We start from the raw sequence: 25,275 nt of genomic DNA on the forward strand, positions 1-25,275 counted from the left end.
TATACTGTATTATATATACTAAGTATATATATATAACAACTGTAAATGCATATTTGGCAATAATTGCATACACATACTACCACAGAAGAAATATGATGGTACTTCAAAAAGTTTGTAGAGAATAGAATTAAAAAATAAGCTTATTTTGTTGAACAAATTTTTGAAATCCATGTACAGTTTATTCAAAAATTTTTAAGACCCTTTGAGATTTGAGAACTAAGGGCACTAGAGAAGAGGAGACAAAGGCAGAACTCAATTGGTCACAATGCCATAGAGAATGAAAGCATGAAAGGTAAGAACTGAATTTACACTTCCACCACCCCCACAGCATCTTTCAAGTGCCAGCAAGGAATAACAGAGAAGTGAAGGACAAAATTCCAGAGAGCAGGGAACCGGAAATTTCCTGCAAGTCAGCAGTCACTTCCTCAGATGCATATGCACATGGAAAGATATCAAGAAACCAGAGACACCAGGCCAGCGCTGTGGCATAGTGGGAAAAGCCACTGCCTGCAGTGCTGGCATCCCATATGGGCGTTGGTTCAAGTCCTGGCTGCTCCACTTCTGATCCAGCTCTCTGCTGTTGCCTGGGAAAGCAGTGGAAGATGTCCCAACTGCTTGGGCCCCTGCACCTGTGTGGAACCCAGAAGAAACTCTTGGATCCTGGCTTCAGATCGGCATGGCTCCAGCTGTTGTGGCCATTTGGGGGTGTGAATTAGCATATGGAAGACCTCTCTCTCTCTCTGTCTCTCCTCTCTGTAATTCTGCCTTTCAAATAAATAAATAAATCTTAAAAAAAAAAAAAAAGGAAAGAAAAAAGAAACAAGAGACACGAGAAATAGCAAAACAGCAGCACCTAAACAGCAGAATGGAGATTTTAGCAGTTGCTCAGTGTAGGGAGACCAAGATGAGAATTTAAGCTCTACAAGGTCGAGGGGTTTTGGCCAACACCCCAGAGTTTTAGTTGTAAGACCCAGTAACGATCATGATTCAGAAGTCAGAACAAAACTGAAATAAGCCAGCATAAAAATACCAAAAGCTACAATTTGGTTCAATTAAGGTGATCACTGGTACTTTGTTTGCCTACTAAAATAAGAAAAATTAACTCTCATTGGAGAAAGTTGATTTTATCCAGAGCCTCTATAATTTCTTTTTAAAATTTATTTTATTTATTTGAAAGGCAGAATTACAGAGAGAGAGGGAGAGACAGAGAGGTCTTCCCTCTGCTGGTTCACCCAAGCACTTGGGCCATCTTCCACTGCGTTCCCAGCACATTAGTAGGGAGCCAAATCAGAAGTGGAGCAGCCGGAATGGAATCTGTGCACACATGGGATGCCAGAATCGCAGGCTTTACCCATTCTGCCATAATGCCAACCTTGTCTCTACAATTTTCTTTTCATGTGGTCTGAATTTAAAAACTTCTGAGTAATAGGGGGAAAAAGGCTAAATGTCAAAAACGAGGAAGACTAAGGTGATTCAGGCACTGAGTTTTCAGACAGAAGCTTTAAATCATGGAGAGAAAAAAGACAAAAACAAAAACAAAAACAAAAAACAAAAAATAGTGCAAGAGAACTAAGGAAAATATCAAGAAATTCTAACATCAATGTAATTAAAATTCTAGAATGTAAAGAGGACAAAATCACTATTTAAGAAAATATTGGCTAGGATTTCTCAAAAACTGCTGAAAAGTATCAAATCTTACACTGATGAAACTCTATGTACCAAGTAGGATAAATACAACGCATATACACAATTAGTGACATCAATCTCAAACAGCTGAAGACCAAAGAGAAAAACTTGCAGAGTTTGTGGGATAGGGAGAGAAGACATAGACATCCTAACTTCAAAGGGGCAACAATCAGACTGGTGGCTGACTTCTCAATGGAAACAATGGCACCAGAAGAACAGAAAGACATTTTTTAAATGCTGAAGGATTACAATACAAACAAAAAAAGACAATGTGCAGGTTTTTTTTTTTTTTTTGACAGGCAGAGTGGACAGTGAGAGAGAGAGAGACAGTGAGAAAGGTCTTCCTTTGCTGTTGGTTCACCCTCCAATGGCTGCCACGGCCGGCGCACTGTGGCTGGCGCAACTCGCTGGTCTGAAGCCAGGAGCCAGGTGCTTCTCCTGGTCTCCCATGGGGTGCAGGGCCCAAGCACTTGGGCCATCCTCCACTGTACTCCCGGGCCACAGCAGAGAGCTGGCCTGGAAGAGGGGTAACTGGGACAGAATCCAGCGCCCCGACCGGGACTAGAACCCGGTGTTCAGCGCCGCAAGGTGGAGGATTAGCCTAGTGAGCCTCGGCGCCGGCCTATGTGCAGTTCTATACCCAACAAAACTATCCCTTACACGAAGGTGAAATAAAGGTATTTTATATCAACAAAAATGAGTTAGCAGACCTGAACTATAAGAATTTAAGCTAATTTCCCCCTTAAATACCAAAGCACGACAACCCCAAATGGAAATGTTGAACTTTTTTTTTTTTTTGACAGGCAGAGTGGACAGTGAGAGAGAGAGAGAGACAGAAAGGTCTTCCTTTGCTGTTGGTTCACACTCCAATGGCCGCTGTGGCTGGCGCGCTGCGGCCAGCGCACCACGCTGATCCGAAGGCAGGAGCCAGGTGCTTCTCCTGGTCTCCCATGGGGTGCAGGGCCCAAGCACTTGGGCCATCCTCCACTGCACTCCCAGGCTACAGCAGAGAGCTGGCCTGGAAGGGGGGCAACCGGGACAGAATCCGGTGCCCTGACTGGGACTAGAACCCGGTGTGCCGGCGCCGCAAGGCAGAGGATTAGCCTATTGAGCCATGGCATGGGCTGAAATGTTGAACTTTCAAAAGAAATAGTACCAGAAAGGAGTGACTTTGACCCATCTCTTCTCCAGTAAGTCCTCGTTCCAGTGGAATCGTTTGGTGTAAAATATTAGTTCATAGGAAGTGGAATGTAGTCAAAGAGAGGTAAGCCAAAATTTTACAATTTAATGCCATTTAGAAACTGGTTAGTGTACTTTTTTTTCTTTTTAACATTTATTTATTTGAAAGGAAAAGTTACAGAGAGGCAGAGGCACAGAGAGAGAGAGAGACAGAGAGAGAGGTCTTCCATCTGCTGGTTCACTCCCAGATGGCTGCAACAGCCAGAGCTGGGCTCAATCCCATATGGGGGAAGGGGTCCAAGGCCTTGGGCCATCTTCTGCTTTCCCAGGCCATAGCAGAGACCTGGATCAGAAGAGGATCAGCTGGGACTAGAACTGGCACCCATGTGGGATGCGGGCACTGTAGACGGCGGCTTTATCTGCTGAGCCACAGCGTCGTGCCCAGGTCAGTGTACTTTTAACCAAAGTCAAGTTAAAAATTTTCAAGAAAGAGTGGCAGTTGGGCTCGGAGTCAGCAGTCAGGGGCAGCACTTGGCATGTGTCAGTCAAAGGTTATGGCTGTCAGCGGCAAGTGGGTGTTAGGGGACTAGAACATTGGAGATGCAGGAGTCGGGAGCCATGGGGAACAGTTGTGCTGTGAGGGTCAGGGGTCAAGAGAGCCTCTGGCAGAGGGTCAATGGCTGACAGTTGGCCTGTGGTAGTTGCGTCAACAGGGTTCCGAGGTCACTTGGACAGCAGCGGTTGAAACCGGAGCTCGAGGGGCGGTTGGGATTCCTGCGCCCCCGGAGGACACGCCCCCTGAGGCCAGCCCCGCGCGTGCCGCCTCCGTCGCCCCGCCCCGTCCCTTTCTGCCCCGCCCCGTTCAGCGCTTCGAACGCCGACGCGGATCGCGGCTGAGGCGACGGGGACCGAGCGAGCGAGCGGCGCAGGGACCCCGCGGGCGGCTAGGGGGTTCCGCGGCTCCCGCCTCCCCTTCTTCCCTAAGGGCGCTCCGGGCCGGCCGGCCGGCGCCGCCTCCCGGGAAAATGGCGCTGCACTTCCAGGTCAGTGCGCTCTGCACCGTGGGCCCGCGCTCCGCCGCCCTGGGAACCCGGCGGACGCTTGGATCTGGAGACCGAGGGCCGAGGCAAGCGGAGGAGGCCGCAGGGCCGTGGGCGGGAGCCCCCGCAGCTCAAGTCCGTATCCTCGCCTCCAGCCGGGGGTCGGGGCAGTGGTCGCGTAACGCGGCCCGAGCCAGAGGAAGGGACAGCTCGAGTCCGGGGGTAGCGGGCGGAGGAGGCAGGGGCCAGGCTGCGGGCCGGGCCCCGGGAGGGTCGGGTGCTGGGGATCAATGGGCTTCGGAACTCGCCGTCCTCGGCTTGGCGGCGCCCAGGCAAGTGGGAGCCCGCACCCGGCCGGCTTTGGCGCGTGCCGGCGGCCGCCGAGCCGAGCAGTCCCCTTCCCGCCTTGGCGCCGCTGCTCAGTCGTCGGCGCCCTCCGCACGGTTGAGACGATCTCGAGAGGGGCCCGGGTCCGCCGGAGCAGCGTCGGCAGCAGTTGGACTTTAATTGGCCGGAGGAGGCAGCGGCTGTGTCTTTGGGGAGTTGCGATGGAAGGCTCCGCGGCAGTGTCATTGGTGGAGGAAACGGGGGCCGGGCGCTGTGCGGGAATCGCCGAGGCAAGGGAGGCTGGGTCGCGTGCCAGAGGAGGAAGGCCCGTGTGTCCTAGGGCTGCTCTGACATATGCATCCCCTTATTCCTCCCGCAGACGTGTTGAGCCCCGCACTGTGTTTCAAGCACCGGGCAAAGTTCTGGGGATAAAGGGTGACATCATCTTACTATCGCTGCCCTTACAGACAATTACGGGACAGGTGAAAAATATGATGGTGGAATTAGTCAATATCATGGGAGTGCTGAAAAAGGGCAGTCGGCCAAGTGTGTATACGGGTGTTGGGAGGCGGGAAAGCAACACTGTATCCTTCCCAGGCCGGGGGTTGTTTGAATTTCTTCCTCTTCGCTTATAGTATCGTACTGTGCTGGGCACTAAAGTTAACAGCTCGGAGCCAAGTCGGTCGTTTCTACTCTCAGCCTTGAGAACCTTGGAAGAATAGCAGGTGTTAGCTAAGTAAAAGGGAAAGGAAGGGTATCCAGGCAGAAGGACAGCGTGAGGCAGGGCGAAGAACTGTGCAAGAACAGGACATACTGCAGAAAGTTGGCTGTGCTTGGAGCACAGGGTTCATGTGACAGGAGGACCAGGGGAGGCTGTGGATGGCTTGAAATGACCCTATAGAGGAATTTCATAATATGGTGACAGCGTAGCTAAGTACCACATTCCCCCCTGTAGGTGTGTTTGGATTCCTTTCTGTTCATGCTGACTTACTACCTTATTTATTGATTCTTCTGGAGGATCTTTCTTTTCTAACTAATCACTGTTCTGACAGGTGATTGTGAGTTCCACACAGTATCTTTTGACTCCTCGTCATTTCTAAAGGTCCCTAGGTCAAAACAATGTATTTATTAGAACTTTAGTAAATATGTCCTCTGGGAAATTTTCACGGGAAGAATCTCACAGGGAGGATTTAGGGGTTGTAAATAGATAATCAGATGTTCACAGTGCAGGTATAAACCCTGAGAGTAAATTTCAAAGTGTGGTGGGACTTTGGAACTTTTTCAGACTTGGAAAGATAATAACGTGGTAAATCACCAAGTCCTGGAAGATTTCTTCCTCCTTAGGTACTGTATTAGAACAATTAACTGCTGATGTCAAAAGTACTCACCTAGGTTTCCCAGGAGTGTACTTCGTAGTGGGCGTGGCTTGCTTAATAGTGGAGGTGGACAAATGAACGATCAGACCATTTTGGTGACTTGAAAAAAAGCAAACACCTCAGTTTTCACTCTTTTTGAGAACTAGAATCATACTGTTAGCCAGTTGACTCAAGGAACATTTGTTAATACATGTTAAATATGTCTTATCCAAAATGCTTGAGACCAGAAGTGTTCAGATTTTGGATTTTGGAATATTTGCATATAACATGATTCTTGGAGCTGGGATTCAAGTCTAAATAGGAAATTCAGTTACATTTTATATACACCTGTACACATAGCAGGAAGGTTAATTTTATACATGTCAATGCTCACAATAAAGAGGTTTTGGAGCATTTTAGATTTTATATTTTTGGATTAGGCATGCTTTACCTTTAATACTTCCCAGTATTTTGAGTTTTCATGTGCTCATTGCGGAGTTGAACTCCACCATTGACTTGAGAGGTGTTCATATACAAGTTGACATTTTATCCTTTTTTTAAAAAATATTTATTTATTTGAAAGGCAGATTTGCAGAGAGAGAGAGAGACAGAGATATTCCATCCACTAGTTCACTCCTCAAATGGCTGGGGCTGGGCCAGGTTGAAGCCAGGAGACAGGAACTCCATCCAGGTCTCCCACATGGGTGCAGTGGTCCAAAGACTTGGGCCATCTTCTGCTTTCCTACACACATTAGCAGGGAACTGGATTGGAAGTGGAGCAGCCAGGACTGGAACCAGTACCTATATGAGATGGGCATTGCAGGTGGCAGCTTCACACTTTACGCCACACTGGCCCCTACATTTTATTCCTGAAGGCATTCAGCCATTGAACAGCTGTGGCTTTCCCAGGGTTACAGACTTAAAGTGGGGCTAGTAAGTCATACATTCCTATTCTTTACACTGCCTATACCTTACTGTCACCCAACAGGGTAGCTAGCCAAAAGTTATATTATCAAGATGATGAATAAAGGAATAGATTTGTGTAGAGTGAGCTTAGGGCACCACTCTACCGTCTTTTTTACTGCATGATATACATAAAAAGTTTTAATTGTGGAACTCATTATGTAAACTCTTTGTTGTCAGAGACCATCAATGTAGAGTTTCCAACCCTCACCTGCTTTGTCCTGGTTGCCTAGAGTGCAGGGGGATCAGTAGTTCAGGTATACATGTAGCCCACTCAGTACACATGCATTCTACCTGGAAAGCTGTGGGTTAGGGTACCCTGCCCCCCAAAAGAAGTAATGCATCTGGATTTTCTAAGGAGGCAGTCCAGATTGGGGGGTGGCGGGGCAGAGTGAGGAAAGAAAGAATTGGAATCAGGTAGCATATTGCCACTTTAGATAGAACAGAATCTTTGATGAGAATTAGAGGATAATGATAGGCAAAATTTAGGGTATCCAATTATGTGAAATTTTTGCTCTCAGCATTGTTCTAGAACCAGGAACTATGCTTCTTAATCCCTAGTTAGACTACTTGATTTTTTAAAAAATTTATTTTATTTATTTGAAAGGCAGAGCTAGAGAGGGAGAGGCAGAGAGAGAGGTCTTCCATCTGCTGGTTCACTCCCCAAATGGCCACAATGACTGGGGCTGGGCTAGGAGCTTCTTCTGGGTGCAGGGGCCCAAGCACTTGGGCCATCTTCCACTGCTTTCCTAGGCACCTTAACAGAGAGCTGGATTAGAAATGGAGCACCTGGGACTTACTGGTGCCCATATGGGATGCTGGCATCACAGGTGGCAGCCTTACCTACTACACCACAACACCAAACCCTAGACTACTTGATTTGACCTAGGTGTGATTGGGAACTCTTTATTATTATGATTTTTAATACAGTGGCAACATGATGAATATGGAAATGACTATGCTGGCACTGTGGACTTGAATGGGAGAAACAATAAAAAGATCAATGTGACCTTTTATAATAATCATTAACTAAAGAAATTATTTGCAATTTCTTATAGATCTGTTGTGTGGCAGGGACTGTGTTAGGCTTCCTCTATCTTCTATGTTAATGTCACATTTAATTTAGAAGGTAAATATTGCGATCTGTAATTTCAACAGTGAAGCTCAGAAAGGTCAAATAAGTAGCCCAAGGTCACTTCATAAGTGACAAACGCACAAGCTTGTGTTTACTTCATGGGACCAGTGGTTCTCAGATCTAACTGTGAGACCCTCTGGTTTCCTTCACAAAGCAGCCCCTGAAGCTCTTGAGTCCACAATTGGGAAATACTGTGTGATTGATCTACTACCTGTGAATAGCTTGTGGCGGTGCAGAGTCTGAGTTTGATGGAAAAAGGATTGGTAGGACTTTATGACAAGTTAGATAGATACCTGGAATTAGCTAGATTGTGTGGTTTGGGGACATAGACTTCAAGACTACCCTTACTTCTGACACCAATTGCAAGTTGCATGGTTTCCACAAAACACCTTCAGATAGTTCATCAGAAGGTGCTAGAGAATTTAATTAAAGCTGTTGTACTCACAGTGGCAATTCTATTACAGAGAGAGGATATAGATTAAATTGGTAAAAGGAAGAAGATGCATATGGCATCTTCTGGGAGGGCTCCAGAACAAGTCCACTGTTGTCCTCAGGACAACAAGCATTGATGTGTGTCAGTATGCACTGAATATTGCAAACCTAGAAGCTCACTTGAGCATGAGTATCCAGGGTTTTATTGATTTTTATTTCTTAGGCATGATTGATTGTCCATGTTGTTGAACTCGGTGTTTTGGTGGGCTGATACCTTGTTCCAAAGTCACTACCCTAAAATGCATAGTTGGTCTTTCTAGTGTGGCCAACCCCCAATGTACAGCTATTAGGTATGGTCAGCCCCTGTCCTAAACAAAAACACTACTATCAAGTATGATATAGAGAAACTTGCAGATAAATATAAAGACAATGAACATACAGGATTAAAAGTGTAGACCAAGGACATCACCTGCAGGTAGATGGAGATTTAAGTTAAAGGGTGAAGAAGTGGCAGATTGTGAGGAGGCAGCATGTACTTGCTATATAGTCTTATGCCTGACTCAGAATTGACCATTTCCTCTAGTTTTTTTTTTTTTTTTTAGGATTTATTTATTTTATTTGAAAGGCAGAGTTACACAGAGAGAGAAGAAGAGGGGGAGAGGGAGAGAGTGTAGGAAAGAGGGAGAGAGAGAGGTCTTCCATCTGCTGGTTCACTCCCCAGCTGGCCACAATGGCTGGAGCTGCGCCCATTCGAAGCCAGAAGCCAGGAGTTTCTTCCCGGTCTCCCACACAGGTGCAGGGGCCTATGGACTTGGGCCATCTTCTACTGCTTTCCTGGGCCATAGCAGAGAGCTGTATTAGAAGAGGAGCAGCTGGGATACAAACTTGTGCCCATATGGGATGCTGCACTGTAGGTGGCAGCTTTACCAGCTACACCACAGCACCGGCCCCTCCTCTATTGTTTATCTTGAGCAGCTTGTATTTATATGATCCCTCAGCTTCAATTTTTTTTATCTGGAAAATATATACTGAAAACATGTGTTTTATAGGAGCCTGTTTTTCAGGATTGGTTTGAAGATGGAAATACAGCAGAAATACTTTTGTATGCTGTAAAGTATCCAATTCAGTGTATTTTAAAAATTTTTTAAAATAATTTTATTTATTTGAAAGGCAGAGTTACAAAAAGAGAGGGAGAGACAGATCTTCCATCTGCTAGTTAATTACCAAATGGCTACAATGGCCAGGGCTGGGGCAGAGCCAAGCCAGGAGCTAGGAGCTTCACCCAGGCCTCCTATGGTGGTGGCAGGGGTCAAAGCACTTGGGTCTTCCTTTGCTTCTTTCACAGGCACATTTGCAGGAACTGGATTGAAGTAGAGCATCTGGGACACGAACCAGTGCCCATATGGAATGCTGGTGTTGCAGGTGGTGGGTTAACCTGCCATGCCACAATGCCAACCCCTCATTGTGTGTTTAAAATATGTATTTATTTTAAAGAGCAAGAGAGAGAGAGAGAGAGAGAGAGAGAGAGAGAGATTCATTGATCTTCCACCTGCTGGTTCATCCCCCAAATGCCCACACCATGTGGAACTGTGCCAGGCTAAAGCCAGGAGCCTAGAATTCCATCCAGGTCTCCCATGTGAGTGGCAGGAACTCAAGTGCTTGGACCATCACTTGCTACCTTCCAGGATGTACATTAGTAGGAAGCTGGATCGGAAGCAGAGTAGCTAGCACTTGAAACCAGGCACTGTGATATGGGATGCAGGCATTCCACCTGGCAGCTTACTGTCCACCTCCAAGGAAGAGTACCAAGAAACTCAGGGAAACAGCTTCGGGGATGCTCAGGAAAAGGTATTTAGAGGAAGAAGAAACAAAGTTTTTGGAAATGAGTAACTTCAAAATGAAGGAGGTTTTAATATTGGCAAGCATGATTCAAGAAGGCAGAAAAATGGAGCATCCATTTAGTGGTTAGGACACTCATGGCTGGTATCAGAATACTTGGGTTCAGTAACTGGCTCTGTTTTTTTTTTTTTTTTTTTTTTTTTTTTTTAATGGTTATTTTATTTATTTGAAAGGCAGAGTGACAGAACGGGAGAGACAGAGAGAGAAATAGATCTTCATCTGCTGGTTGATTCCCCAAATGACTGCAATAGCTGGGGCTGTGCCATGTTGAAGCCAGGAACCAGGAATTTCCTTCTATGTCTCCCATGTAGGTGGCAGAGACCCAAGTACTTGGGCTATTTTTGCTCTCCTTGCAGGCACATTAGCAGAGAGCTGCATGTTCCAGTTTGGGATGGCAGCCTCATAGGTGATGGCTAAACTCATGGCTAGACCTGCTGCATCATGATGCCAGCCACTGGCTCCTCTGGGTTCTGACTCCTGCTTCTTGCTAATACAGGCCTTTGGAGGCAGTAATGACAGTTCAGTTGTCCCGCGCATGAGACCTGGATGGAGTTCCTGGATCTTGGCTTCAGCTTGGCCAGTCCTGGCTTTTATAGGCATTTGGACAATAAACCAGTTGATGGTAATTCTCTCTGTTTCTGAAATATATTAATATTTTTTAAAAGAAAAGTTATAGGGAAGTTGTTGGAAAAGGCTCTAAATTCAGTTCAAGAGGGATTTTTGTGGTTCACCTATTTGTAGGGAATATTTTTTCCCTTTACTATCTTTTTTCAGATTTATTCAAATGTAATTGACACATAATGAGATGAACATATTTAATCTGCAATTGGATGAGTTTTGGGCTATGTATACATGTGTGAAACTATTGCCAAAATCAAGAAAATGAACTTATCACTTCCAAAAATGTCCTTGTGCCCCTTGGCAATCCCTTGCAGCCCCACTCTGGTCTCACTTTTTTGTTGTCTACCTCCCCCAGCGATGAAATTACTTATCTGCTGTCTGTGACTAAAGAATGTACACACATACACACACACACACACACTTTTTGTCTGACTTTTTTTACTCAGCATTCATCTGTTGATAGATACATGTGTTGCAATTGTTATATACAAAGAAGTCACATCTTTCTGGGGGCAGTTGTATGCCAAGTACAAAGGCCAGAAATAAGTCCAAAATAATTTGGAAGTTCCTTATTTCAACAGAAGTCAGGATTACTGAATTGTCTCCCAGGGTATAGAAGTTGGGTGTTGTCTATTTATATTTGATAGGTCCTCCATGGGAAGTACATGATGTCCAGGTCTCTTTGTTCTACCTATTTTTTTAAAAAATAATTTATTTGAGAGAGTGGTTCCATCTGCTAGTTCACTTCCCAAATGCCTGCAACAGCTGGGCCTGGGTAAAGGTGAGAGCCAGGAGCTCTGAATACAGTCTGGGTCTTCTGTGTGATTGGAGGGAACACAATCACTTGAGCTGTTGGTGTTGCCTGCCAGGGTCTACACAGTGTTTACATTGGCAGGAAGTTGGAGGCAAGAATTCAGCTCAGGCATGTAGGATGCAGGGTCTTAATTGCTAGGCTGAACATCTGCTCTGTACCTATTAGTTATGTATACAGGCTTCCAGTATTGATGTTAGCCCTTATAGAAGCTTTAGTAACTCAAACCTGATTGGACAACAAATTGAGAAGGGATCCATTTCTCTGAGGAATGCAGATATTAACCCTATTCTTAGATACCAGTGTATGTGTAAAACATACAGATTTATCATTAAAAATTTTTTTTTATTTGAGAGAGATTGGGAGACAGGCAGAATTCCCATTTGCTGATTCACTCTCCAAATGCCCACAACAGCCATGGTTGGGCTAGGTCCAGGCCACGAGCCTGGATCTCAATCTGAGTCTTCCAAAATTGAACAGCAGGGACACAAATAATTGAGCTATCATCTGTTGCCTTCCAGGTTGTGCATTATCAGGAAGCTGGACTAGGGCTAGGACTCAAACTGGACACTCAGATATAGAAAGCAGGTGTCCCAAAGGCTTTTTAACTGCTGCGCCAAATGTTCAGGTGCTACGTTTCCACCAGGATTAGGGTGTTTATTTATGTATTTTTTTTCTAAAAGGACTTAACAATACTGGGCATGTATTTGATTGATACCATTACAGTGAAGGAATAAGTTGATTTTTCCATTTGAATCTTGTAAGAGAAAATTCAAACCTTTCCCTTTTTATCTTGTGCTATGTTTCATTGTTTAAGAATTTAGAAAAGAAGGGTTGTTGTTAACATTGTTGAGCTAAATACTATTTAAATCCATTCCTTATTTGTTCTCTCTTGAGGGTCTTTAAATTAGCATAATAAAAATAATCCCCAAACTTTTCTATTATCTTACCAAATCGATTTACTTACGTATCATTGAGTTGACTAATATTCATATTTATATTTGTTTCCTAGTGCTGTTGTAACAAATTACCATAGACTGAGTGGCTTGAAACATGAAATCTTCCCCTTTTCCTTAGATTTGGGGTCCCTCTAAATTCAAGATGATCTATGAGATTCTTAAGGATTTATTAAAGATCTGAGTACCAGATAAAGTCATCACATTTATGGGTACTGGGTTTAGGAGTTGGACATATTTTTTAGGGAGACATAATTGAACCCAATACAATATTATTATTAGGTAATATTAACAATAAATCAGCCTTTATGGTATATATTGGGTACCTGGTGGTGATTTGTTTAGTCCTCCAAATAAACCTATGATATAGGCACTGTTATTAGTCTCATTTTTGCTGCCTTTTGTTAAACAAGTCTTATCACTAATTTTTGACTTAGTTTTTTTTTCTAAGTCAAAATACTTTTTCAAAGAATCTTTGGCCCAGATAAATGCATGGCAACAGAATCAGTTTATTGTTAGATTATTCAGGGTATTATCAATTCTAAGAGTTGGACCTTCAAATTTATTAGATAAGGGAAAAGACTTCTGGGATTGATCACAAAAGATGAAAAGATAACCCTTTTCATTTTTGTATTTATTATCCTTGAGAAAATATGAGAGTTCATATATATACATTCATATAAAATTTATGAATATATAATATTTCTGTGTATTTTAATATTGCAAACAGTATTACAAAGACATTTCAGAAAGTTTGGAAAACTGGAATTAAAAGATAAGTCTATTTTGCTGCAAGATTCATGCATACTTTTGGCATGGGCATTTTGGAGCAGTGGTTAATACACTGCTTGGAATGTCTGCATCCCATATGAGCAGTGCCTGGGTTGAGGGTTGGTGTTGTGGCATGGTAGGTAGAGCTGCAATGCCAGGATCCCATATGGGTGCCAGTTTGAGTCCTGGCTGCTCCACTCCTGATCCAGCTTCCTTCTGATGTACCTGGGAAAGCAGTGGAGGATGGCCCAAATGGTTGGGCCTCTGTACCCATGCGGGAGACCCAGATGAAGCTCTTGGCTCCTGGCTTCAGCCTGGCCCACCCCTGGCCACCTGGGGAGTGAACCAGTGGATGGAAGATCTCTCTCTCTCTCTCTCTCTATCTCTCCCCACCTCTCTCTAACTCTGCCTTTCAAATAAATCCTTTTTTTTTTTTTTTTTTTTTTTTTTGGTTAAAGTGTCTGGGTTTGAGTCCCTGTTATGCTTCTGATCCCAGTTTCCTGCTGATGTGACTCTGGGAAGCATTAGGTGATGACCTAAGTAGTTGGGTCCCTGAAACCCATGTAGGAGACTCTAGGCCAGCCCTGGCTGTTGTAGGCCTTTGGGGAATATACCAGTGGATGGAAGATTTTTCTCCATAACCCCTGCCTTTTAAGTAAATAAAAATGAATTATAAAAAGTTATTTTTAAAATAATATGTATTTTCCGTGAACTTTTGAAGATACCCTCATTGTAAGGTTTTGGACTTTGGCCAGTCTTGGTGGGGGAAATGTTCAAAATGGGGCTTATTTGAGATCCTATATTTTAATCCATTTGCAAACTCACTTTTGGACTTCTATTTTCATGCTAGCAAAAAATTACCAAGTCTAGGATAGTGGGCTGTGTCCTGAATAGGAAAGTGGAACATGTTGTAAAGGAGCTAAAAGAAGATAGAAGTAAAAAGAATACTGGGAGATAGAGGAGGTCTCATTTCAGTGTTACTTGTGTATTTCTATTAGGAGAAAGTATATGTATTTGAGGGAATATGTAGACTAGTGTAGCTGTAAGGTCGTAATACAAAATCAGACCAGAAAGGATTTTTTCAAGCATGGTCATTTTTTTACATGCTTGCATGATATTAAAATCTGTGCCACTATTTTTAACCTCTAAAGAATAATTCTAATTAAAATCAACGTGAAATAGTTTGTTTTAGTAAAGAGGCCTTTAGCAAAAATTCTTCTAAACTGAAATGAACATTCCTCATTTTAAAGTTATTCTTCCAGATTATTTCTGTTGCGTCTGTATCTTCAGACGATTGTGTTTATGAAAAAAATAAATTAGTCTTTGTGCTAATCAAGTAGGAGCTGCAATATGATAACTAGTTATTACAGTGCTGGAAATATCATGGGGTCAAGTGATAGTTCCTGAAAACGTGAAGTAGTTTATCTGTAGCAGTGTGAGTCATTAGTTTACAAGCCCCAAATCAGCATGTATTTACAAAAAAAGATGGGACAACTGATATTTTTATAATTTTAAAATTTGAAATTTTACAGTTAACCTGTAACTTATGTATGATCACTCCCCCTACCCATTTGTAGCTTCATCTGGTCTCTCCTCCTTACTGCTTGTTTACCAGCCATACTGACCTTTTAATGCTTTGAAATGACTACATTCTCCTATAGGACCCTGGGAAATGCTGTTTCTTTGCCTTTAATATCTTCTAGTCTTTTGTTCATCTGGTTCACTCTTTTAGGTTTCAGCATAAATGTTATTTTTCTAGGTACACCTTTCCTAACTCCTTGGATTAAGCAAGTCCTCCCTGTATGTACTTTACTTTTTCATTACAGAATTGTCAGTGTTTTTTTTTTTTTTAAGATTTATTTATTTATTTGAAAGAGTTATACAGAGAGAGGAGAGGCAGAGAGAGAGAGAGAGAGAGAGAGAGAGGTCTTCCATCTGCTGGTTCACCTCCCCAATTGGCTGCAATGGGCGAAGCTGCGGCGATCTGAAGCCAGGAGCTTTTTCCAGGTCTCTCATGCCGGTGCAGGGGCCCAAGGAATTGGGCCATCTTCTGCTTTCCCAGGCCATAGCAGAGAGCTGGATTGGAGGTGGAGCAACCGAGTCTCAACCGGCGCCCTTATGGGATGCCGGCACTGCTGGCCAGGGCATTAACCCACTGAGCCACAGCGCTGGCCCCAGAATTGTTAATTTTTAAGTAAATAAATCAGGTAGGAAGTGTGTCTGTTTTGTTTGCCCCTGTGTCTCCTAGTAAGTAGTTGGAGCTCAAGAAACATATATCTATATAGTTATTTATTATTATACATTTCATATTAATTACTTCCAATTGAAGATTAGGTGAATATTCCTCAGTTGTGTAGTTAAATGGATTGTGAACTATGGAAATTTAATTTACACTTGCATATAATATAGTATATGTTATACTATATTGTATGTATTATATATATAATATATATTATATAATATATTATATAATATATAACACATAATATTATATATTATAATATATTATATATATTATATAATAATATATTATACATATAATATATAATATATACTATATTATACAATATAGTATAATATAGTATGATATATATTATACAGTATATGATATAGTATATATTCTGTTAAATATTGAAATATATATTGAAAAATATCATACAGGCATGATATTTGCATAATTTGCCTTATGTGGTTAATTTTTTATTCAAGTTAAATGTTAAACTTTTTTTTTTTCCTCAAGAATTTGGCTGAATTGGAAGCGCTATGTACTCATCTCTACATAGGGACTGATCTTACACAAAGAATAGAGGCTGAGAAAGCACTCTTGGAACTTATTGACAGCCCGGAATGTCTCAGCAAGTGTCAACTTCTGTTAGAACAAGGAACAGTAAGTATTTGATAACAGCAGTTAACCATGAAAGATCAGTAGTTGCATGTCAGTGTTAACGAACTCATGCGTGTAGCAGTGATAACTGATAGACGCTCACACTTGTCTTTTTACTGTAGTTTATTTCATTATCAAAGAGATTAATCACGGGAAGAATTGAAAAGCCTGCGAAGCAAACTAAATGAAGAGTGAGGAGGTGGAAGTAAGGGTGAATGGAAATAGTTTCTGATTCCTCTAGCCATTTTTATGTCTCATGTTAATGGGCAAAAATCACAGTTATAGCAAGTTGCCTAACAATTTTATAAAAGATTTGGTGGAAGGAGCAGATTATAATTAATTTTGAAACATAAAAAGATTATTCAGAAGAATGCTGACTAGCTCTTGCCTACCTCCCTTCTAGATACATAGCCATTCATTAGGCAATCATTTAGTAAAGACTTAAATATAAAACTTTTTTTTAAAGATATATTTTATTTATTTGAAAGTCAGAGTTACACAGAGAGAAAAGGAGAGGCAGAGAGAGAGACAGAGAGAGAGGTCTTCCATCCGCTGGCCAGAGCTGAACTGATCCAAAGCCAGGAGCCAGGAGCTTCTTCCTGGTCTCCCATGTGGGTGCAGGGGCCCAAGGGCTTGGGCCATCTTCTACTGCTTTCCCAGGCTATAGCAGAGAGCTGGATCAGAAGTGGAGCAGCCGGGCCTCAAACTGGCACCCATATGGGATGCCGGCACCGCAGGCGGAGGCCTAGCCCACCATGCCACAATGCTGGCCGCAAATGTAAAACTTTGAAGATTTTAAAGGCACTGTACTGTTTACTTGGTTTATGTTCATAAATTAGGTGGCTCATTGTTTAGTTGAAAAGGAACAGCTATATACATAAAGAGCTTTGAAATGATATGGTGAGCACTATGCTAAAATTAGAGCTTAGAAGGCAAATTTTACTGAAAAAGACCAGCTAGTAACTATTTTAGGCTATGTGGGCCAATAGGCAGATATTTTCTTAAGTATATCCATAATAAGAGAAAACAAATTTGCATGATTTTATTGATGAAATTCAGACTACAATGATTGAATAAAAGTTAATTTAACTTTTTTTATAGAGTTTTTTTTTTAAAGATTTATTTATTTATTTGAAAGAGTTACACTGAGAGAGAAGGAGCGGTAGAGAGAGAGAAAGAGATCTTCCATCCACTGGTTCACTCCCCAATTGGCCGCAACGGCCAGAGCTGTGCCGATCTGAAGCCAGGAGCCAGGAGCTTCTTCCGAGTCTCCCATGCGGGTGCAGGGGCCCAAGCACTTGGGCCATCTTGTACTGCTTTCCCAGGCCATAGCAGAGATCTGGATCAGAAGAGGAGCAGCTGGGCCTCAAACTGGCACCCAAATGGGATGCCGGTGCTTCAGGCCAGGGTGTTAACCCACTGTGCCACAGCGCCGGCACCTATAAGAGATCTTCTAATGAAAATAATAGGGCCGGCGCTGCGGCTCACTAGGCTAATCCTCCGCCTAGCGGCGCCGGCACACCGGGTTCTAGTCCCGGTAGGGGCGCCGGATTCTGTCCTGGTTGCCCCTCTTCCAGGCCAGCTCTCTGCTGTGGCCAGGGAGTGCAGTGGAGGATGGCCCAGGTGCTTGGGCCCTGCACCCCATGGGAGACCAGGAAAATCACCTGGCTCCTGGCTCCTGCCATTGGATCAGCGCGGTGCGCCGGCCGCGGCAGCCATTGGAGAGTGAACCAACGGCAAAGGAAGACCTTTCTCTCTGTCTCTCTCTCTCACTGTCCACTCTGCCTGTCAAAACAAAAAAAAAAAAAAACAAAAAAACTATCCTTTGAGGAATAACATTTTGCTTAATCGGTGTTCATATTGGTATTTCCTATCAACATTGTTTGCAAATGTTCATTTGTTAATGTATAATGGAATTTTACATATATCGTATCTTTTCCCAAAGATAGGTACTATTGAATACTAATATCAGTCCTTGAGCATATGATTTCAATTAAGTGTATTCATTACTTAGAAGGCATTTATAGAATTCTATTAAATCTTCTTTGATATTTGCCTTTTAGCATGTCATTACATTTCAGATTAATTACTTCCAACGAAGATTAGGAGGAGGTTCCTCATTTGTACAGTTAAATGGATTTTGAACTATGGAAACTTCCTTTATACTTGCATCAGGGTCTGAAACTGCTACTGAAACTGTAGTTGGTGCCCAGAGAATATATCTGGGAATTGAGGTCTCACTACTTGTTTTAACTTTTCAGTGTATGAATATATAAAGCAGCTGTACGTTACTTGCAACTCAAACAGTGTTGGTTATCTAAATGACTTTACTGCAGTATGAGTTCTATTTATTAAGTATTGAGAACTGTTTGTCTTTTAGGCAGTTTTGTAATTTTAGGTTGAATTCATCAAGAGACAGTTTTCAGCAAAAGGTTATTTCCAAAGCCATTTAGTGTTGAACATAAAGGTTTGTTCTTCTCATTCAGAAAAATTTAGTATCTGCCCTGAGCAAAAAAAATTGCAGTAAGACATTACAATGATAATCTATTAAACCATTATGTGATAGGCAAGTCAGGATATTCCATTTCTGTGTCTGAAAGAAAGTCACAGACTGAAGATAAGTTCATAAAAGTGAATGAAATCCACTGTTAACACCACTGATTCATTAACTTATTATAGATTAAAATTTTTTACTACAAAATGTCTGCAAATGACTAGCACAATGAATAACCATAGGTTTTATACATCTTACTTTTTTATATAAGCTTTTTAAAAATTGTCTAGGTAAGCTTTTTTCTGCTCCGTATGTTTTTACCACCAATGTAACATCTTAACAGGTTCTACTTCAGTTTAGATTGATGATTCCTCAGCTTCTTTGAAAATTTTCTGTCCTCAAGTTCTTTTTTTTTTCTTTTAAGATTTATTTATTTGAAAGAGTTACACAGAGAGTGAAGGAGAGGCAGAGAGAGAGAGGTCTTCCGTCTGCTGATTCACTCCCCAATTGGCCACAACGGCTGGAGCTGTGCCGATCCAAAGCGAGGAGCCAGGAGCTTCTTCCAGGTGTCCCATGTGGGTCCAGGGGCCTAACCAATTGGGCCATATCTGCTTTCCCAAGGCCTCAAGTTCTACATCAATTCTTCATAGAGGCTAATTCACTTGTCACCTCACACTGACTTCTAGAATAAATAGCAAATAGTGGTAGTATTAACATTATGAGCAAAGTTAGTAACATCTGTCCATTCATTAAGAGCTAAGGAGAACCCTTCCAAATCATCTGTCTTGTTTTATAAATTGCCTTTTAATGTTGCATCAGTGTCCTCAACTCTTTGAAGGCACTTGTTCTTACAAAAGACTAGTAGTCTCTGAAGTTTATTCTCCCTGCACGTGTAACTTGGGCTGCTGGGATAAAGCAGTAGTCATTTAATTAATTCATGACTGGTGAGTTAAACAGATGAGCCACTGAAATTTAGGTTACAACTTAATTTTTGTAAAGAAATTCTACTGTGGGCCGGCGCCATGGCTCACTTGGCTAATCCTCCGCCTGTGGTGCCAGCACCCCGGGTTCTAGTCCCGGTTACGGTGCTGGGTATTACTCCCGGTTGCTCCTCTTCCAGTCCAGCTCTCTGCTGTGGCCAGGGAAGGCAGTGGAGGATGGCCCAAGTGCTTGGGCCCTGCACCTGCATGGGAGACCAGGAGGAAGCACCTGGCTTCGGATTGGTGCAGCGCGCCGGCAGTAGCAGCCATTTGTGGGGTGAACCAACGGAAGGAAGACCTTTCTCTCTGTCTCACTGTCTAACTCTGCCTGTCCAAAAAAAAAAAAAGTCTATTGTGATGAAATGTTCTGTGTATATTTTTCCACTTTTTCTGAATGTTGATTTCTTGTGATTTGAGGTTATTATGGTGAGTGCTTAGTCTTAACATTGTCAACATATGTTGTATTCTTCTGGGACAGCTATGGTACCATTGCATAAAAAGCATGTTGATTTGCCATCTAATTCAGTAACAAAATAATCTACATTCTGCTTACCTTAAAAGGTAGACATTTGAAGTCTACTTTTCTCTCTTTTTGTTTAGATTTAATGGATATGCTCTAGTAGTAATGAAATGTACATGTCATGTCATGGCAATACCCATAGCATTCTAGGTGCTGAGGAGTTAGAACTATTTTCACTGTGTTTATGGTGCTCTGAGCAACAACAGTAGGTAGCAAAGAGTACCATATATGGTTTCTGTTCTGCCATGATAATGTGAAAGCAGCCATAGGCAATATGTAAATGTACAGATGTGGCTGTTTTAATAAACTTTATTTGTGGACACTGAAATTTGAATTTCATGATTTCCACATGTCACAAAATATTGTTTTTTTCTCCAGTTGTTTAAAATTGTAAAAACCATTCTTAGCTCAGAGGCTGTGCTAAAACAGACAGGATGTGGTCCATGGACCATAGTTTACCAACCTCTGGGTCTAGGGAAAAAAAAAAAAAAAAGAGAGGACATTTTCAAAAAATTCCTAAGGGTTAATAACTGAACTGAACTTTAAAGGATGAACATCTATTTAGAGGGCTTGGATATACTATTAAGCCAGTTGATGACCAGAGAGAGTAGTCAGATGCGGGTATGAAGGAACATAGGGGTGAGGATGGGGAAGGATTGAAAAGAACTGAAAGGCTGTCATGATTGGAGCACTGTGAAGAGTGAAGCAAATGATTATGAAGGGATAATCAGAGACCAGATGGATATGCATTGATTAGAATAGTAACAGAAATGTGTAGATTGTGGAATGAGTGTTTTATTTTAACTTGCTCATAATCATTTATTTCTCCTGATTGCATGCTGTTGTCTGAGATAACTACCTATTACCTGCCTCAATTAACAATCCCTTAGGAGTGATTGTTTATGTATGTCTACCTGTATGTATCATAAACAAATATATTTTATCAATTGTACATCTACCAGTTGAGAAAACCAGAAAAATTCTCATTAGTGCTTAGAAAAAAGTTCCAATCATAAAATTTGTATTAATTTCATTTGTGATAATAATAAATAAAAATTATTCTTTACAGACATCCTATGCTCAGCTCCTTGCAGCAACATGTCTTTCAAAGCTTGTCAGCCGAGTCAATCCTTTACCTGTTGAACAGAGGATAGATATCAGTAAGTGGTTTATTATGCTTTTTTTGAAAAAACAAATTGTACTTTAAAAATAATTTGTCCATTTTAAGTGTGCTAAACTGTTGTCAGACTTGGAAATTTTTGACTATGTCTTTTTTTTAAAGATGAGTGTCTAAGTTTCATTTACTTAATACAAAACAATATATAATCAAAAAGTTTTTCTTAGTTTAATAAACAATAATAGCTAGCAGTTTTATCATATATGCTATTTGCTAATATTTGTACTCTCATTTTATCCACTAAACAAAATTATGAGTTATCTTCTTTTTTAAAGATTTATTTATTTATTTGAAAGTCAGAGTTACAGAGAGAAGGAGAGCAGAGAGAGAGAGAGAGAGAGAGAGAGGTCTTCTATCCGCTGGTTCACTCCCCAGTTGGCTGCAATGGCCAGAGCTGCACCAATCCGAAGCCAGGAGCCAGGAGCTTCCTCCAGGTCTCCCATGTGGATGCAGGGGCCCAAGGACTTGGGCCACCTTGTACTGCTTTCCCAGGCCGTAGCAGAGAGCTGGATCGAAAGTGGAGCAGCCAGGTATCAAACTGGCACCCATATAGGATGCTGGTGCTTCAGGCCAGGGCTTTAACCTGCTGCATCACAGCGCCAGCCCCTATGAGTTATCTTAATTTTACAAATGAGGAAATTATATTTGATAGGCTCTGTCATGTACTGAAGATCACACAGCTAGGAAATAAAAGAACTATAATTCAAGCCTATTGAATCTGTGTGGGATGTATGCTCGTAGCCATTGTCTAACGTGGCATGCAACTGAATGACAGGAAAAAAGTCAACTTTCCAAAATATCTTGGATGCAGTGTTGAAATCATTTGGGATGGATGTAAAAAATCCAAAAGAGGTTTCCTATTTATCAGGGAGATGATTTGTATATTGATAGATAGTGCTTGGTACTTAGTGCAAGTGGGGAATTGATTCTATAAAGAAGCAGTATACTTTTCAGAAGCAGTAATTTTAAGGTTTTTTGGATGGATGTGTATATAAGTGCATTTCTTATGGACAAAGCTCTATTAAGTTGTGGGACTTTTTTTTTTGTCTTTGTTCATATTAGAAATAGATTGCTGATTCAAATAGATTTGCTCTTCAGCCTCAATGGTAATGTGGTTTATATTTCTGTATCAGAAAATTAAAATGCATTATGTATGATTAATGTTTAAGTTCAAATTTGAATGGTCAAAATCACATAAGGATATGACATTTGCTCATATATTTGACTGGTATTTCCTTAAGCACTCTGAGTCTTAGGCACTATACAAAATCTGGAGAAGGATTTATCCATGCCCTTATATGTGTGTTTTAGAAAGCGGCAGAGAGAGAGAGAGAAGTGTATAGTTTTAGAAATAAAGATTTATGGCCGGCGCCGTGGTGGCCATTGAGGGGTGAACCAATGGAAAAGGAAGACCTTTCTCTCTGCCTCTCTCACTGTCCACTCTGCCTGTCAAAAAAAAAAAAAAAAAAAAAAAAAAAAGAAGAAGAAGAAGAAGAAATAAAGATTTAAACAGTGTGGTTGGTGCCGCGGCTCACTAGGCTAATTCTCCGCCTGTGGTGCTGGCACCCCAGGTTCTAGTCCCGGTTGGGGCGCCGGATTCTCTCCTGGTTTCTCCTCTTCCAGTCCAGCTCTCTGCTGTGGCCCGGGAGTGCAGTGGAGGATGGCCCAGGTGCTTGGGCCCTGCACCTGCATGGGAGACCAGGAGGAAGCACCTGGCTCCTGGCTTCGGATCGTCGCAGTGCGATCCAATGGAACCAACGGAAGGAAGACCTTTCTCTCTCTCTCTCTCTAACTCTGCCTGTCAAAAAAAAAAAAAAAAGATTTAAACAATAGAAACCTACATACAACTTATGATTTTTCTTATTTGACTTTTCGCACATGCATTTTAAACAGATGATTTTTTTTTTAGCACACTTTTGTATTTACAGCAAAATTAGGAAAGAAAGTACATAAAGTCCCCATATACCTCTTCCCTCACACTTCTCCACTATCAGCATCCTGCTCAAGAGTGGTGCACTGATGCATGATTATCTCCTGTGGATTTTGAGAAATGTATAATGACATATATTTATGATTGTAGAGTTGTACAAAATACTTTACCTCCTTAAAAATCCTCTGTGTTTTGGCTGTTCATCCATCCTTTCCTGGAATCCCTGGTCTTTTTATCGAGTCAAGAGTGTCACATAGTTGAAATCATGAAGTTTGTAGGATTTTTGACTTGTCTTGTTTGACTTAGTGATAGGCATTCAAGGTACCTCCACTTTTTTTGTGGTTTAATACCTCATTTCTTTTTGGTGCTGAATGATATTTCATTGTTTGGATGTATTGCAGTCTATCCATTCACCTCCTGAAGGATATTTTGGTTGCTTCTAAGTTTTGACAATTGTGAATAAAGCTGTTAAAAACATTTATATATATATATATATATATATATATATATATATATATATATATACAGCTTTATTTTATATATATATATATAAAAGTTTTTTGTGTGGACATGGTCTCAACTCCTTTGAGCATGATTATTGGATAAAACAGTGAGTATTCATTTTTGTAGGAAACCACCTATTTTCTGAAGTGGCTGTATCATTTTGTATTTCCACCAACAGTGAATGATAGTTCTTGTTGGTCTACATCTTTGCCAACATTTGTTGTTGTCAGTGTTTAGATCTTTGATTTCTGTTATTAAAGTTTAATAATTATTCTCACATAGGTCTTATACTTACTTTGTTATTTTTATACCAGTGTATTTCATTTTCTGGGGTTGCTAATGTAAACAATATTGTGTTTTTTTATTTTAAGTTTTACTTTTTTTTGCTGGTATAGGAAAATGATTGACTTCTGTATATTAACATTGTATCCTATAACCTTGCTGTAGTCATTTATTAGTTTAGGATTTTTTTGTGTGTACATTCTTTTTGGATTTTCTATAAAGATAGTCATGTCACTTGTGGGCAAAGTGACATTCGTAGTCTGTATACCTTTTATTTCCTGTTCTTGTCCTATTGCATTAGTTAGGAATTCTACTATGACGTTGGAAAGCAGTGATGGCAGGGAATATCTTACTTTTTTCTTTATCTTACGGGAAAAGCTTCCACACTATTAAATATGATGTTAGTTGTAGGTTTTTCTATAAATATTTTTTATCGAGTTGAAAAAATTTTTCTCTGTTCCTAGTTTTCTGAGTTTTTTTTAAAAACCATGAGTGGATGCTGCATTTTGTAAATTCTTTTTCAACATCTGTTGATAACATCATGTGATCTTTCTTCTTTAGTGTCTTCATTTGATGGATTATGTTAATTTTTGAATATTGAGCCAGCCTTGCACACCTGGGATAAATCTTACTTTGCTGTAATGCCTATTTCCTTTATACTTTGTTATATTAATTTGGTGCTATTTTATTGAGGATTTTTGCATCCATGTACATGAGAGATATTAGTCTGTAGTTTTCATGTAATATCTTTGATTTGGGTATTAGGTAATGCTAGCTTTGTAGAATCATTTAGGAAGAATTTCCTCCATTTCTATCTTTTGGAAGGTATTATAGAGAATCAGAATAATTTCTTCCTTAAATGTTTGGTAAACTTCAAAAGTGAACCATCGGGGCCTGTTACTTTCTGGTTTGGAAGATTATTGATTCAATTTTTATTTTTATTTATTTATTTATTTATTTATTTATTTATTTTGACAGGCAGAGTGGACAGTGAGAGAGAGAGACAGAGAGAAAGGTCTTCTTTTGCCGTTGGTTCACCCTCCAATGGCCGCCGTGGCCAGCGCACTGCGGCCAGCGCACCACGCTGATCCAATGGCAGGAGCCATGTACTTCTCCTGGTCTCCCATGGGGTGCAGGGCCCAAGGACTTGGGCCATCCTCCACTGCACTCCCTGGCCACAGCAGAGAGCGGGCCTGGAAGAGGGGCAACCGGGACTGAATCCGGCGCCCCAACTGGGACAAGAACCTGGTGTGCCGGTGCCACAAGGTGGAGGATTAGCCTAGTGAGCCGCGGCGCTGGCCTTGATTCAATTTTAATAGGTATATTCAG

The 25,275-nt window shown here is 41.4% G+C and overlaps 1 protein-coding gene across 21 annotated transcripts in view; it reads left to right on the forward strand.

Moving 5' to 3' along the window:
• Positions 1-3,689: 3,689 nt before the first annotated feature.
• Positions 3,690-25,275, forward strand: part of RANBP17 (RAN binding protein 17) — a 370,153-nt gene continuing 348,567 nt past the window's right edge. For 13 of the 21 annotated variants that reach the window (XR_016236460.1, XR_016236458.1, XR_016236457.1 and 10 more), the window contains exons 1-3: positions 3,691-3,908; positions 15,916-16,062; positions 21,123-21,213. Coding sequence is in view for 15 of the 21 variants with exons in the window: in XM_070076414.2 (XP_069932515.1) it covers positions 3,891-3,908; positions 15,916-16,062; positions 21,123-21,213 (256 nt within the window). In the remaining 6 variants the exon portion in view is untranslated. Of the gene's footprint in view, positions 3,909-15,915; positions 16,063-21,122; positions 21,214-25,275 lie in introns of all 21 variants that reach the window. The other 8 variants (XR_016236455.1, XR_016236456.1, XM_089336195.1 and 5 more) reach the window with 1 other exon arrangement.

Source organism: Oryctolagus cuniculus, chromosome 6, assembly GCF_051225735.1.
Source record: "Oryctolagus cuniculus isolate XC-2025 breed Fujian yellow rabbit chromosome 6, ASM5122573v1, whole genome shotgun sequence".
Classification (NCBI taxonomy): domain Eukaryota; kingdom Metazoa; phylum Chordata; class Mammalia; order Lagomorpha; family Leporidae; genus Oryctolagus; species Oryctolagus cuniculus.